Source organism: Microtus pennsylvanicus, chromosome 9 (genome assembly GCF_037038515.1).
Source record: "Microtus pennsylvanicus isolate mMicPen1 chromosome 9, mMicPen1.hap1, whole genome shotgun sequence".
NCBI lineage: Eukaryota > Metazoa > Chordata > Mammalia > Rodentia > Cricetidae > Microtus > Microtus pennsylvanicus.
Genome location: NC_134587.1, coordinates 15339480 through 15354730, shown reverse-complemented (window position 1 = coordinate 15354730; position 15251 = coordinate 15339480). Strand labels below are relative to the sequence as shown.

General features: G+C 37.7%; 1 protein-coding gene across 1 annotated transcript in view; it reads right to left on the bottom strand.

The window, feature by feature from the left end:
* The window catches only part of Scn7a (sodium voltage-gated channel alpha subunit 7), a 64529-nt gene that overhangs the window by 26766 nt on the left and 22512 nt on the right, over nt 1-15251 (bottom strand). The window contains exons 5-10 of the mRNA XM_075984992.1: nt 13441-13569; nt 11426-11517; nt 9677-9883; nt 9359-9428; nt 5237-5378; nt 3891-4097 (exon numbers count right to left, since the gene is read on the bottom strand). Of these exons, the coding sequence (XP_075841107.1) occupies nt 3891-4097; nt 5237-5378; nt 9359-9428; nt 9677-9883; nt 11426-11517; nt 13441-13569 (847 nt within the window). The remainder of the gene's footprint in view (nt 1-3890; nt 4098-5236; nt 5379-9358; nt 9429-9676; nt 9884-11425; nt 11518-13440; nt 13570-15251) is intronic.

The following is a 15251-nucleotide window of genomic DNA, read 5'->3' as shown; positions in this document are numbered from 1 at the left end:
GTGTGTGTGTGTGTGTGTGTGTGTGCATACATGACACAGCATACATGTGAAAGTCAGAAGACATTTTCTGGAGTAAGTTCTCTTTTCTGTCATGTGGGTCCCTAGGATGGAACTCTGACCAGTGGTCTTGCTTGGGTTTTGCCAACCTTTGAAACAAATTTAATAAAGGAGTTCTTGCATTAGAAAGCTACTCTAAAATCCCAGGCTTTGGCATGGATTCTTGTTTTACCCAATCATAAGAATAGCAGGAAGAATTAAAGAAATCTCCTGGGATGGTATGTTGACGTGCATACACAGTGTTGTTAAAACTGTCATGGGAACGCCTATTGCACCAGTCTACTGATATCGCAGACCCTGCTTGGCAGAGTCTGCTCTTTGACAAGTTCTGATAGTGTACATCTGATGCAGCTAGAGAGTGCAGAGATCACTGCATTCACACCAGTGTCTGTTATGTCCACAGCGAGTAGAGGCAGAGGACGTTAAGAGCAACCACAGCACATACCCACTTTCATCCAAAGGAGATGCTGCAAAGCCACAGAGCGCCATCCCCCACTTTATAATTGGACGAGAATGTAAACTAAATTTCAGACGTCAGGTTAGTTGTTTACTCAAGCTAGACATATTTAAGGAAATACTTTACCTGAATTGCAAGGTTATATAAAACTGATATTATGACTCTTACAATTTATAGGAGACAAAATTCAAAAACAGTGAAATTTCTTTTTGTCCTGGAGATAACTCTGGGCTTCTGACAGTTTCATAGATATTTCTCTCTATTAGGCCAAGAGTTTCATGCAAATATCATACTGCTAATTCATTTATCAAAGCTAATCCCCAATATTTAGAGAACTGTTAATACTATTTTGATTAATTAGATAAATGCCATAAGGCTGTCAGCTTAAAGGTACCCTACACTTTTCAAATAACTTGCTTTACTCTGGTTTTTAGATATTCCATTCTTTTCCTGAAGTTGTACTAGCAGCTAATGGTGTATAGGAGGCGCATGCATGTAAACTGCATCATTTTAGGGTCATACTGCTTTGGCACTGGGCCATATGTACGAGCTAGGAGAATGCAGCAGATTAGAGGTTGCTACACCAAAGCTCCCATGGTAACACTAGAAAGGGCAGCTTCACAAATGCCCCTGAAATACTTAAAATACCAGATGGGAGGTGCCTTAGAGCTTCTCTAAGGCCTATCAGTGGAACATACTTCTACCTGGTCAAAAGAATAGAACCTAAGTTTTACCTCTGCCTCTAGATGGGGATATGGCATTCTGACTGCTCGCCAAAATTAGAACATTTCATACCTTTGTGTTCTTCATTAAGAGCTATGTTTCATAAAATTAGCATTCTATACTTATATACTAGTTTACCCATAATACGAGCCAATTTTTCCCCTATAAATGTCATGTGTTCCACCTGAGTAAAGTGGTCTATGCCTATGGAGCCTTGGGCAGGAGGATGATTTCATGACCATCTTGGGCTAGCTACATAATTGAGTTCTAGGCCAGTGACAAGTACACTGTGAGACTCTATGTCAACAGAGAAACAAAAAGCAAAGGTCAAGGGTTATTAGATTGTAATAAATCAAAACAATCTTTTACATGCTCTATGACACTGACAATGACCTTCCCGACATTTATTCTCATAATATGTTTTGCTGTCTAAAAAAATCAAAGCCTTACACAGTGTTGTGTGTGTGTTTCATTTGGGTTTTATACCACCTGTGTAATAGGTAATACATATGATCCATATTTTATTGATGAAGAAGCCAACGTTTCCCAAGACTGACAGAGTGGTGAATATCATGCATCTACTGTATCGCTAAAGTTAAGGCCATGTTTATCTGACTGAACCACTGTAGTTTTAGTCAACAAAATTCTCAGAATTTCTACAGTATGAAAATTTGTCTCGAGTGCAACCCCATCTTTAGAACTGAAACTTGACCCATTTTGAAAGGTCATTTAGTTATTGAATACTTCTCTTCTGGCATGTCATTATGTATAAATACAAAGGAAAAAGAAAGGAGATCTTATAAAAATGGATTTATTTTCATTAGCTAGAAAACTCTACATCGGAAATGTTCAAGGATTTTTCAAGAAAAGAAATTCTGCATAACTTAATGATTTTAATAAAAACTAGAAAAACTTTTTCAAAAAAAAAGAAACTGGGAAATACCAATGTTCTTTCATAATCAGAGCTATTTCATAATCATAGCTAATGGAAAACTTCATCTAGGAATAAGAGAAGTATTGTTAAGTTGTTGGGTACATTGGGATGTAGTGGCAAGCTCTTGAGATTCTTAAATTCCACTTATAAACAAATTACACAGTCAACATTTCCTTCAGACCCTATGAGTTCAATCTGAAGTCTTGGGACTTGTAGAGACAAAAAGCTTTTGTCATTTTCTGTCACTTATGAGTGATAATAGCCTCTTTTTGTACATGTTTTGTTCATACGGTCCATAATTGCTTCTTGTTCGATCGCATGCATGTTATGGAAACAAGAGTCTATGAAGTCCTTGGGTACATTCCTACTTCCTGTTATTCAAGTCCCATTTAGGGTAATTTCCCAGAGACTGTTCAGTGTTGATCACTGCATGTATGGAGAGTCTAGTCTTCAGCTGCTTTGAATGCAAAAGTGATTTTTGTAATAATGAAGCTCTCAGCTAGCCTTCCTACAATTTCTAGTTAGTGTTAGACAATTTGTTGGCCTACTACTTTCCGCTACCTATTTTTCTTTCTATAGAAGAACTCAAATCTTTTGTTTTCTGTCTCAATTTTGATGAATTTCCATTCTTCTTAAAAAAGTATTCAAAGGAAGGTTTGTGATGACTTGCAATGCCAACATCTACTCCTTGTTTCATTCTTCAGTCCCCTCATTCCTATTCATAAATGTATATTCATTTTAAAAAGGATTTTATACAATCTCCTTAACATCACTCCAGCTAATACCTTGAGATACAAAGGCTGAATTTTTGTAGGAGGCTAGCAGTCTGGGAAATTATTTAAGTATGAGACTAAGGAATTTAAATTTATAGTCAAATATTATTAGTTTTAATATTATGGATTTAATCAACCACGAATAAAATAATTTCATATGTCATGATATCACTTGTTTCTTAAGTAGGCCAGAGGTTAATTTCTTCTTTTGCTTTTTTAACTTTGGCACTTTACTTTTTACCCATTATCTTAAGTACTTTATAGCAAAAATTGAGAAAGTCATCATTTAAAATTGAGTACACCATTTAAATCTAATTCTGATGTGCTATCTGAAGCTAGTTTGTATTAATAAATTATATATCTACCAGGAGACTTCAAGTTATAAGAAGACAATATATCAAGGCTTTCTTAATATTAGCAATGCAAATTTTGGGTCAATAATCACACATATGAAATATTCAAACACACTGATCATTCTTGACACATTATATTAAGAAAAACGAGTACATAAAAATAGTGATGTAAGAAAACAAAAGTGAATACTTCTTAGTGAAACCACATTATGAAATACTTATTTCACTGTTTAATGTAGTATTTGTGAGTTCATGTGTGAGGGTATGGGCATGTGATTGTTCCTGTGTATGTGTTGTTTGTGTGTATATTTGATACTTGTGCCAGTGTAGTCCAGAAGAGAATGTCAGAGTCGCTAGGACCTGGAGTTTCAAGTAGTTGTGCTGACTGATATGGATTCTGAGCATCACATTCACATCGAAAAGAGCAGTACATGCTCTTAACTTATTAGCCATCTTTCCAGCCCCAACAAAAGCATGATTTTTTTCTGATAGTCTACTATACAGAGATACGATCATATGTCAGAAGGCTAAATACTGTAAGATTTTTGAGAAGTCCTTCTAATAGTATGAGTCTTAAAATGATAAACTTGTACCTCAGCTGTTTCATTTCCTTCCTCGTGTTCTTTTGTGGTCTGTTGAACATTGGCTTCCATGTCTCTGGATTTCTCGGAAACTCTCTGCTTTTGCTTTTCATAGGTCATAGCAAGGGTGCCCAAGAACAAACTTGCCATATAAAAGGCAAACCAGAAACTAATCACAATAAAAAATATCATGTAGACCTTTCCTGAAGCATAAAGAATCTGTGGAGCAGTGGGATACAGAAGTGAAAGAGAACTATTATCTATCTTTATCTTTCCATATTTCCCTCATTTAAGATGAAAAATTAATTTTTTATAAAAGTAATTTAGTCATGAATTCAAGAAAATAAAATCACAACTTATGTCTTTATGCACAACCTGAAGAAATAAAATTGCTTCAACTTTAAATATATACATATGGTATAACATATATGATATCAAATCAGGACACGATATAAGGAATGCCTTAATTTAGGGTAAGTATTTGATTCATGTCTTCATTACCAAATAAACACTGAGAGAAACAAATTGATCCCATTCAAAAAAGAACCTGAAAAATATCAATAGAGAAAAAGCTCTCTCCCCTTAAGTATAGGAAAATTTCAAAATGTGTTGCAAAGATAATTTTCTTTGATCATTAATTTATGGGAAAGTGACAATGTGCAATTCCTGGCACCATTCTAAGGCTGGGACATCCTAAGGGAAATGATGTGGGAGTCCCCTCTGTGTGCTGTGATTACCATTAATGAATAAAGAAACTGCCTTCGCCTGTTGATAGGGCAGAACTTAGGTAGGCAGAGAGGACAGGAGAGAAAGAAGGGTGGAGTCACAGAGATGCCATGGAGCCACTGCCAGAGATAGATGTGCTAAAACTTTGCTGGTAGGCCACGGCCTCATGGTGATGCACACATTAATGGAGATGGGTTAAATTAAGATGTAAGAGTTAGCAAATAAGAAGCTAGAGCTAATGGGACAAGCAGTGTTTTAATTAATACAGTTTCTGTGTGGTTATTTCTGTTCAGGGCGGCCGGCACAAACAAGCAGGCCCTCCTCCTACAGTGAAACCCTTGTAAACCTGGATCTGTGCCTTGACCTTGGAGCAGCACTGTAGATAGGAACTTTTAAAGGCTCAACAGGAAGAGGGTCAGGAGTTGATGGGGAGTTTCACACTTAGCAGCTGCGTTCTTTGTTTTTGCCCTTGAAGTTTTCTTCACACGAATGCCCCCACAAACACCTCCCCCCTGTGTGCAGTCCGATCTCTTTTTAATAACTTGACTTATATTTGGGGCTGTATTTTTCAAGGGTGAAGAAGCTGTCTTTAACATCTGCAGTTACGTTACCCACAGATTATCTCTTTTTACCTGTTGATGAAGCAATTCAGGATAATCCTGGGTCATCAATCGAAACAAAGCAAGTAAGGCCCAACCAAAATTGTCAAAACTCGTGTAACCATTGTCAGGATTTGTGCCCTCCTTTACGCATACGTAACCTTCAGGACACTGGCTAAAGAAGACAAAAAGGGGAGGGGGGAGAAATATTCACTATCAAGCAACTTTCAGGCAATGGACCAGTCATAAATACTGTCTACCCTTGCCCAAAAGCAGAGAGCTATCCCCTCCAAAAAGGTCAATAATTGTCTTTTTACAGAAAACACTAAGCATCAGTTATATTTCAAGTTGATACACACGAAAAGTTTTAAACAGGAATTATAAGTACTTTCAAGATGACTTTCAAAAAGTGTTTCTAAAGATTGATTTATGTGAGAAAAATTTATATCACATATATGCTTTAAATGGTTATACATTATTGAATGTCTAAATTAGGCTAATATATGCTTCGTTCACATATCTACAACGACTGTTGCAAGAATACCTACCAATTTCAAGAATATAACACAGTGTTATTATTCATAATTTTGCTGTTCAAAATCAAACTGGAAAAGATGAAAATTTGACTTAGTGGTAAACTATTTATTTAGCATTTTGAGTCCTTAAGTCCAAGCAATAACACCATAATAGTAAAAGAGAAAGGGGGAGGGTGGAAGTATAAATAAAGAAAATATAGTGGGAGTATAAATATTGGAAAACAGCACTGATAAAAATAAATTACAATATTTGAGGGCTTAATTTTTAAGTGATCTCACCTAAGACCCTCAGTTCCTATATTTAAGGGTGAGAAAAATAAACTACAATATTTGAGGGCTTAATTTTCAAGTGATCTCACCTAAGACCCTCAGTTCCCATATTTAAGGGTGAGAAACCATTTGTCACATTAATAATTGAAAAGCAGAGCTAGAACTTGTGGGAAAGAGCACATTAAATATTTATTTCCTTCCCTTTCAGGGAGTTCTCAGACTTATCTTTGTAAGGTTGGAGTGATGTGGTTCCTTATGGTATTGGCTCAATAAATGCTATTTTCTTCTCTATAGCCTTGTGTAGTTTCTCCCCGAAACTATTTTGGGGCTGGTAATGTTGTGTGCTTTATACAAACAATGGAATAACCTGCTAGTCCTAGTCAGAGCAAAGGCATGCTTGTTGTTACAGTCATTTACTAAATAAGGGTACCTTACCATGCTGATGACTATGGTGTTAGAGGTGAAACACCATATGGTTTGTATTTCTTGCCTTGAAATATAGCAGTATGTTCTTAATATTCATAGTCAGATGACTCCAGAAAGCATATGGATTATATTTGAAGTGGAGAATTACAAAATAAGATGCTTTAAAGAGAAAGAACCAAAAACTGGATTTGAGGATAGAAAGGAAGCTAAGTGATAAAACTTCTGAATCACTCAAAGTTATATAAACTGTACTGGTGAGCTTTCTCTTTTTTCGTGCTTTAGTTAAGTCCCAGAATGTAAGGGGAAAGAAAGAATAAGAAAGGAGCCTATGGATGGGTGGCACATCTCAACTGAGAGCAAAGCAACAAGGACAATGCCCAAGTCCATATGGCTGGATGACAGTGGCTTGTTACTTTCTTATTTGCTCCATTATAATCTACGGGACACAGCCAGTGAGGTGGCTAAGTAGGTTAAGTCACCTAAGTTTACCTCTCTAAGTTTCCATACTCACATGATGGAAGAGAGAATCAACTCCTGAAAAGTGGTCCTCTACCTCCATGTGTGTCATGGCACACACCCTCATATGTACATAATAAAAAAGGAGTTCATGTTAGCATGAGCCTTGCGACCTTGCAAAATAATTATGTACTAATAATTTAAAGTAATTTCATTAATGTAAAATGCGTAAAGACACAAAATAATTAAAATAACAGCATATCATTAATGTTTCTCTTCTTTAAAAGCTCACAATCATATATGCAGTGAGTCTAGGTCAGCCCCATGCAGGCTTCCTGCTTAAATTGGTTCAGTTTCTGTGAGCCCCTATGAGCCCAGGTTAGTTGATTCTGTGAGTTTTAATGTGTTGTACTTGACCACTCTGGCTCCTACAATCTTTCTCTCCATCTGCAGTATTCCCTGAGCTCAGCCTAATGTTCGACTGTGGGTTTCTCCATCTGTTTTTTTCAGTTGCTGGTTGAAGACTCTCTATCTATGTTGCAGTTGCGTAGTTTGGTCCTCTTGTGGGACCCCAACAGTGGAAACAGGGAAGGTCTCTGACTCTTTTAATGGCTTTGGTGCCCTACTGCTCATACTGGGTCGCTTTGACCAGCCTTAAGACACGTGGAGGTGCTTAGTCTGATTGCAACTTGATATGCCATGTTTTGTTGTTTCTAATGGGAGATCTGCCCTTTCCTGAACAGTAAAGGAGGAGTGGAATGGAAGGTGGAAATAGAGGGGTCAGGTGGGGGAAGGGCAGGAAGAGAAGGAAAGAGGAGAAACTGCAGCAAGGATATAAAATAAATAAGTAAATAAATTTATTAAAAAAGACAAACACGTTATGTACTCACACATAAGTGGATATTAGATGTAAAGCAAAGAACAACCAGACTACTATCCACAGTTTCAGAGAAGCTAGATAACAAGGTAGACCCTAGGAGGGACACATGGATCACCCTGGGAAGGGGAATTAGATGAGATCTCTTAGGTAAACTGGAGGCACGGAAGGCAGTAAAAGGAGGAGATGGGAGATGAAAACGTGAAGGAACAGGATGGTCAAAGGGGGAAGGGATGGAGTGGCAGAGTAATGAAAGAGATATCTTAATAGGCAGAGCCACTATGGGGTTAAGGAGAAACCTGGTGCTAGGAAAATTCCCAGGAACCCACAAGAATGACCCAGCTAAGACTCCTAGCAATAGTGGAAAGGGTGCCAGAACTGGCCTTCTCCTGCAATCAGAATGGTGAATAACCCAACAACCAAGTAACAGGCTGAGCTCATGGAATCCAATCAAAGAGTGGAAGGAGGGAATATATGAGCAAGGGAGGTCAAGATCATGATGGAGAAATCTACAGAGACAGCTGAAATAAGTTCATGGAAACTCATGAACTCTGGACTAAGAGCCGTGGACCATCCATGGGACCGAACTAGGCCCTTCATATGTGGGAGACAAGTGATGAAACTTGGGTCATCTGAGAGGCCACTGACAATAGGACCAGGATCTATCCCTGGTGCTTAAGCTAGCTTGTTGGAGCTCATTACCTATGTTGGGATGCCATGCTCAATGCTCAACCCTAAATGCAGGGAGGAGGGGCTTGGTCCTACCCAACTTAATGTGCAAGACTTTGCTAACCCTATGGAAGTCCTGACCCATTGGGAGGAGTGGATAGAGGGTGGGAGGAAGATGAGGGGACAGAAAGAGGGGTGAGGTGGAAAGACTGTGGTTGGAATGTAGAATGTAATTTTAAAGAAAAAAATAAAATTAAAAAAGATGAATAAGTTACAGAAAAATATAAAATTTCACAACTTATGATCTATTGTATATTATCCTTTGCTAATTGCTGGTGCTGGGACTCACTGATAATAAATCAGATCTTCGCTGGAGTTCCATCCTTGTAATTTCCTAGTTTCTTAGGCTAGAATAAGTCACTCTCCTCATGTGCCTGTTGCTTTTCTTTAATTAATGGTATTCCATAATACACACTTCTGCTTTTGTTCAAAGTCATTATGTTGGAATTGTGCCTTCCAAGGTGATGGTATTACGGGATGGGGCTCTTGATGATAGAGTGGGTCAAGATGAAGTCTCCTGTTTATGGCTACTACTTTTACAGAGGCGATCTGAGAGACGTTGTCCTGCTTCAGCTATGAAGATTCAGCTGAAAGGCACCTTCTAAAAGTCAAAAGAGCAAGACAGCAAATTTTCAGGAAATTGGACCTGAAGATTTAGGTCTGCCTGACTGAGGAATGCGTTTCTGTTGTTTCCAAGATACATAATCTACAGAATTTTGTGGAAAACTTCTCAAACAACATAAGACAGCTCTTTGTCATAATGTTGACAAGAAAGTAAGGAAATGAAGTCAACTGAGGGTAGCAGGAAATCATATATCATTCAATGCATATGTGATAATTTCATGTTAGAGGACAGCCTACCTAGCATCCGTCCTGTTGCCGCAGAGCAGAGCATATCTCTCGCCTTCCAAATAGTAGAAGTTCGCTCTTTCTGAAAAGATAAGAAAGAAATGAGGGTCTGTGTTTAATCCCAAGTCAGTCACATGTAGCTAGCTCATCTGGATTTCCATAGGATTCGTGCATCTGCCCATGTCCGGAAATTTTGTAATTTTGATTACAAAAAAAGAAAAACAGATTCAAATTAGTCCTTGAGTATAGTTATAACATTTATAATTTTCCCAGAAATGGAGTGTCCATTTCTCTAAAGATTTCTCCATCATTCTAAGGAGCCACTCTTACCTGGAGTATAATACTGGCTTCCAGTTCTGTTGTACAGGGTTTCATTTTCATTTTCTTGCGGCCAACGCAGACATTTGTGCTTCAGATTACCCATGAAGAGACCCATCCCAAGTAGAGAAAATACAGTCAGAGAAAACAGAGTTAGGACAATAGCACCGAATAGTTTCTTCAAACACTGGGCCAGTGTTGCCACAATTGACTGCAGGCCTGAAAAGAAAGACACAAGTTTTGTCACCTAAAAGAGAACATATTTCCAACCAAGCAGTTACAGCAAACCTCATGGCAAATATCTGTCTCTTTGAAATCGATAGATCTTTCCTTCATTCTACTTCCTATTGCCCGAGACTAACAAATATTGGGAGTCAAAGTAATAGCTAGAGGGTCCTGTGACATTGGTAGTTATGATGCTCAATGAGATAATGCAGAGATAGTATTTAAAGTATATGGCTGTTTGAGCTTTGTCATGACATTGCCCAGGCTCTTCATATAGAAAAGCAAGACAAATTGTCTTTGATTTAAAGTATTGGGTCTGAATTATCTAGTAAAACTACTTTTCTGTTTCTAAAGGCTTCCTTTTGTTAACAACTCAAAGAAACAAATTCTAACATTTTGGGAAAGCCTATAACTCATATTTGCTCTGTCTTTTTGAGGGTCACCAATCATGCAGAACACGGATTGTGGTTTTCTAAACTTTGCTATTATCATAGATACCTGGTGTTTGGAAAGCACCAAGATTCAGAGCACTCCCGATGATGCCTGGTGCTTCAGCTAGGCCCAGTTCTTCTATCACTGATGCAACACACGCTACTGGCATCTTCCTGTCTCCAAGCTCACCTGCTAAACCTGAATCTGCAGTTTCTAATCTGACCTGATTTCTGTTCTTTTACCTCACAGCAGAACTTAATTCTGCATCTTCACTCTCAACCTTGACCCTTCTTCCTATGGCTTCAACAGCATCTTCTTTCTTACATTTGGTTTAGGTTCATGATGTTATCAATACACACTCTATATACGTTTTCTCAGTCTATTTCAAAACCTCAATCTCTGCTCTGTCCTTTTTAACTTGTATTTATTATATTTATTCTGTAAACCATATAGATAGAAGATATAGCTATATTTATTGTGTGCTATATGTTGCATGACATGAGAATTAAAACCAGAAACTATGATTGGAATAAAAAAAGTCTGTATTTACTTTGACCAGACTACAAAGGTGGACAGAATTTTCTGGAAAGCTTCTGAAATTGAAACCTTTCACCTTCTGAAGTCACTGTAATTGCCTCAAGTCTTTCTTTAACTAAAGTCATAAATTTGTTTGACTATGTTTCTTACATAGTATTGCTGATAACCACATTAGTCTATGTTCACTCATTTCAACTGATTTTTTTGAAATGAAGAAAATAAGGAGTCAAAAGTATTATTTTAGAATCTCTGCTTTCCTTGTAATTTAAGGAACCTTTATAAGTTATTTTACAATATGTAAAGATAACTAAAAATATAATCACAATTTTTATTTTGCATCACAAGTATTGAAGCCCCACCACATAAACGACAGTTACGTGTATTGTTTTTCCTCCCTTTCCTGGTTGACAAGTAGATTTAAGATTTACATGGCTTAAGATAGTTTTCAAAGTGGAAATAATGTTCAAATTCACATACTTTCTGAGTAATAACAAGACAGTTCAAATGGATCTACAGATGCACAAAAAAAATCACAATGAAGAAAATAAATCTGATAGCATTTCTTACCTTGGTGCAAAGGAATAATCTTCAAAATTCGAAAGGTTCTTACAGCTTTAAGCATTACAAGAAAGTTGAGAGGCGAAAATCTTGTGATAAGCCTGTGGGAGTAACTGAAGTTATTTAGAAGTCATCGGATCTATGGTCTTTGAAATCAGGTGCTAGATAAACTATATTTCCAAGAATTTCCTATGCTCCCACTTTCCCATTCTAGAAATTGTTGATTGGAAGACAAATTTCTCTGAAAAAGGCAGCCACTATGTGGTAGTAGTTCACGGATTCAAGCTTTGAGATGGTAACTCTTTTACTCTGTGCCAAATTTCATGTGGAACAACAGTCTACAATGATGGAGGAAGGTCATTGGCTAATAAAGGAACTGCCCTGGCCCATTTCATTGGTTAGAAGATAGGTGGGAGGAGTAAACAGAACAAAACGCTGGGAGGAAGAGGAAGTGAGGTCAGACTCGACAGCTCTCCTCTCAGGAGCAGACGCCTCAGAGAGACGCCATGCTCCGGGCTCCTGGGCAGACACACGCGATGAAGCTCTGAAGCTCCGACCCAGGATGGACTTAGGCTAGAATCTTCCCAGTAAGACCGGTGCTATACAGATGATAAGAAATGGGCTAGTCCAGGTGCGAGAGTTACCTAGAAGAGGCTAGGTAGAAATGAGCCAAGCAGTGTTTAAATGAATACAGTGTCTGTGTAATTATTTCGGGGCATAAGCTAGCCGAGCAGGCGGCTGGGGTGTTGGGGACGCAGCCCCGCCGCCGCTCCATATTACTACACTACAACACATCTATAAAATCATGGGAGAGGGTAGAAGTGGGGAGGAAGGAAGGGAGCAGAAAACATATATAGCTCAATGAAAACGAAACAAAAAATAATGTTATCTTATTACAAACCATGAGAATGAAAATAAAACCTACTAGCTGGTTTTAAATATAGAAATGCAGATCTGGGCAGTGGTGGTGCATGCCTTTAATCCCAGCACTCGGGAGGAAGAGGCAGGTGGATCTCTTGTGAGTTTGAGGCCAGCCTGGTCTATAAGAGCTAGTTCCAGGACAGGCTCCAAAACCTACAGAGAAACAACCCTGTCTCGAACAAACAAACAAACAAACAAACAAACACACACACACACACATATACAGGAATGCAACTCATCTTCAGTATTTAAACTCCTGATGATGAGGACCACGATGATTATCAGGAATAAGAGCAAAAGGTAGAATGTATACTCTGCAGCCAGAAAGCCTGGGTGGAAGTGACACCCACTGATTACTAGCTGTGTGACAGGAAATACGGCTAATATTTTGTGCCACAATTACCTCAGTTTTAAAGTGGGGGGTATTTCCTTAGTCAGAGGACTTTGTGGGAATTTCATAGAACGATATAGTCAAATTTCATAGCTGTGTACATTCAAACAAGACAGGCTGTCTGTTACCAAGGTTAGATGAGTGGTAGTTGGCAGCAAACACAACAGAAATGATAATGGAATAGTAATGACAATGATTATAAAGATAGCAGTCATTACATTTCATTTTTGCAGTATGGTAGACACTGGTTTTTCTTTTTTATAAAAATTGTTTTTAAGGAAAAAGTGATCTGTTTCAAAATTTTAACATAGATTTTACTCTGTTGACCATTTTCATATCCATAAAAGAGAATACAGTCAATACAAATAATGAAAAGTTAGATAAAAATGACATTATACATAACACTCACGAACTGTGAGGGCTTAAACGCCTTATTCATATATTTTGCACATTTACTGGTCTCAAACCATGGGGCTAAAGGAACTGTTTCAATACTGAGCCTCAAGTGAATAGAGACTCCTAAATTACACAAGCATGTCCTGAACTCAACAACAAAAATAAAAACCACGCACAATGTGTTCTTGTAATACCCCTTTTCTACAGGACAGCAAACTACCATTCCTTTCATTTGTAATGGACACTCAGAAACAGTTGTCTGAGGAAACCATGAACTGAAATCATTAAAATATTTGCAATGTAAAACACTACTCACTCAAACAAGGTCACACTGAAATCAAGCCAGTTCCATAGATTCCCAAGGAAGGAAAACGACCCTGCCCAGACACCTCTTGCAATGACTTTTACAAGGATTTCAAATGTGTAAATCCCAAGAAGAGTATTCCTGTAGGAAAAACATTCACACAAATATTAACTCTTGAGAATAGTATACTGTCAGCTCTAAAACTGTCTCTGACAGCCACCCACTATGCAAAACAAGTTGTCTGGAAAGTAAAATTCTGTCTTTTGGTAGGGTAGGAACAGTCAATCAGACAAGGACCAAAGATCCTGTTCCCTTTGAACCTTAGCAGAGAGCTGTAGAGAGGCCTTCAGTGATGCCTGTGTGATAGCATTGCTTAATGATTTGTTCACTTCTTCCCAGTGAAACTTCTTCCCAACAGTCCCGACTCAGAGGTTATATATAATCTTTATGTAGTACCTAGGTAAATTATGAAAATTTCAAATATACTACAAATAGAGACTTTAGCATTATTAATTATCATAGGATTAAAACCCAAATTTAATACAAATATGTTCAAGGACACACACAGAATTGTTTTGAATAGAGTTAAAGCTCGAAGATATTGTCAAGAAGGCTTACTTCCTAAAAAAAAAAAAAAGAATTAATGCACTTTCCCATTTGTCTACTGAAAAACAGATTCTTTAGATTTCCAAGGACAGTGAAAAGTATACAACTGATGATTTATTAATGAATAAAAATAAATAAAAATTTGAAGAAGAGAGAAATCAATCATGAGGTGAGACCCCATGCATATGATACCATGGTATGTATAAATAGCAAAAGACCTAAACACTCCAATTAATACAACTAAACCTTCAATCCATTTAGAGCTGCGGATATTTAAACTAATAATAAACACTTAGAATGTCAGCACTCAAGAGTTTGAGCCAGGAGGCTCTGCGTAAAGGCAAGTAAGAGTTACAGAGCAATCATGAATCAAAACACCAACAAAAACTAATAATAATTTGCCATTCAGAAGTGGCACATGCCTTCAGTCCCAGCACTCAGAAGTCAGAGGCAGGTGATCTCTGTGAGTTTGAGGCCAGCCTGGTCTACAAGAGCTCCAGGACAAGCTCCAAAGCTACAGAAAAACCCTGATTCAAAAAAATCAAAAACAAAACAAAAACTAAGAATAATGTAAGGTGGGGAAAAAAAACCCTCAAATTGACATATGCTTATGTTTGTTTCTATTTAGAAATTACAGTCATGGTGCTCATATCAGTATTTTGCACAAATATATGAGTAAATAAAAGATAGAAATAGTAAGTTGTGGATTGTTCTGCCAGGGTCTACATATTGGGAACTAGGTCCCTCTGTGTTGATGTAAGACTTGATGCACTTGGGAGGCAGAGGCAGGCGGATCTCTGTGAGTTCGAGACCAGCCTGGTCTACAGAGCTAGTTCCAGGACAGGCTCCAAAGCCACAGAGAAACCCTGTCTCGAAAAACCAAAAAATAAAAAAAATAAAAAAAAAAAGACATGATGGAATCTTTAAGATGTAGCGTCTTTTTGGAGGTCCTGGTGTCACTGAGGTACCTGCCCACCCATTTCCACAGGACTCACAAGAGAGTCATAGAAAACCTAAGGTTGGCTTCATGAATTTCATTGGCTTATGTTATCAAGATATGAATTGCTGCTTTGAAAAGAATTCCTGCTCTTTTCATTGGCCATATTATATCCTAACTAGAACTGACACCTAAGAGCAGAGGTGCTGTATTCTTGAACCTTCGTAGCTGTGAGCAAAATAAACCTCTTGTCTTCATAATTACTTTTTTAAAAAATTAA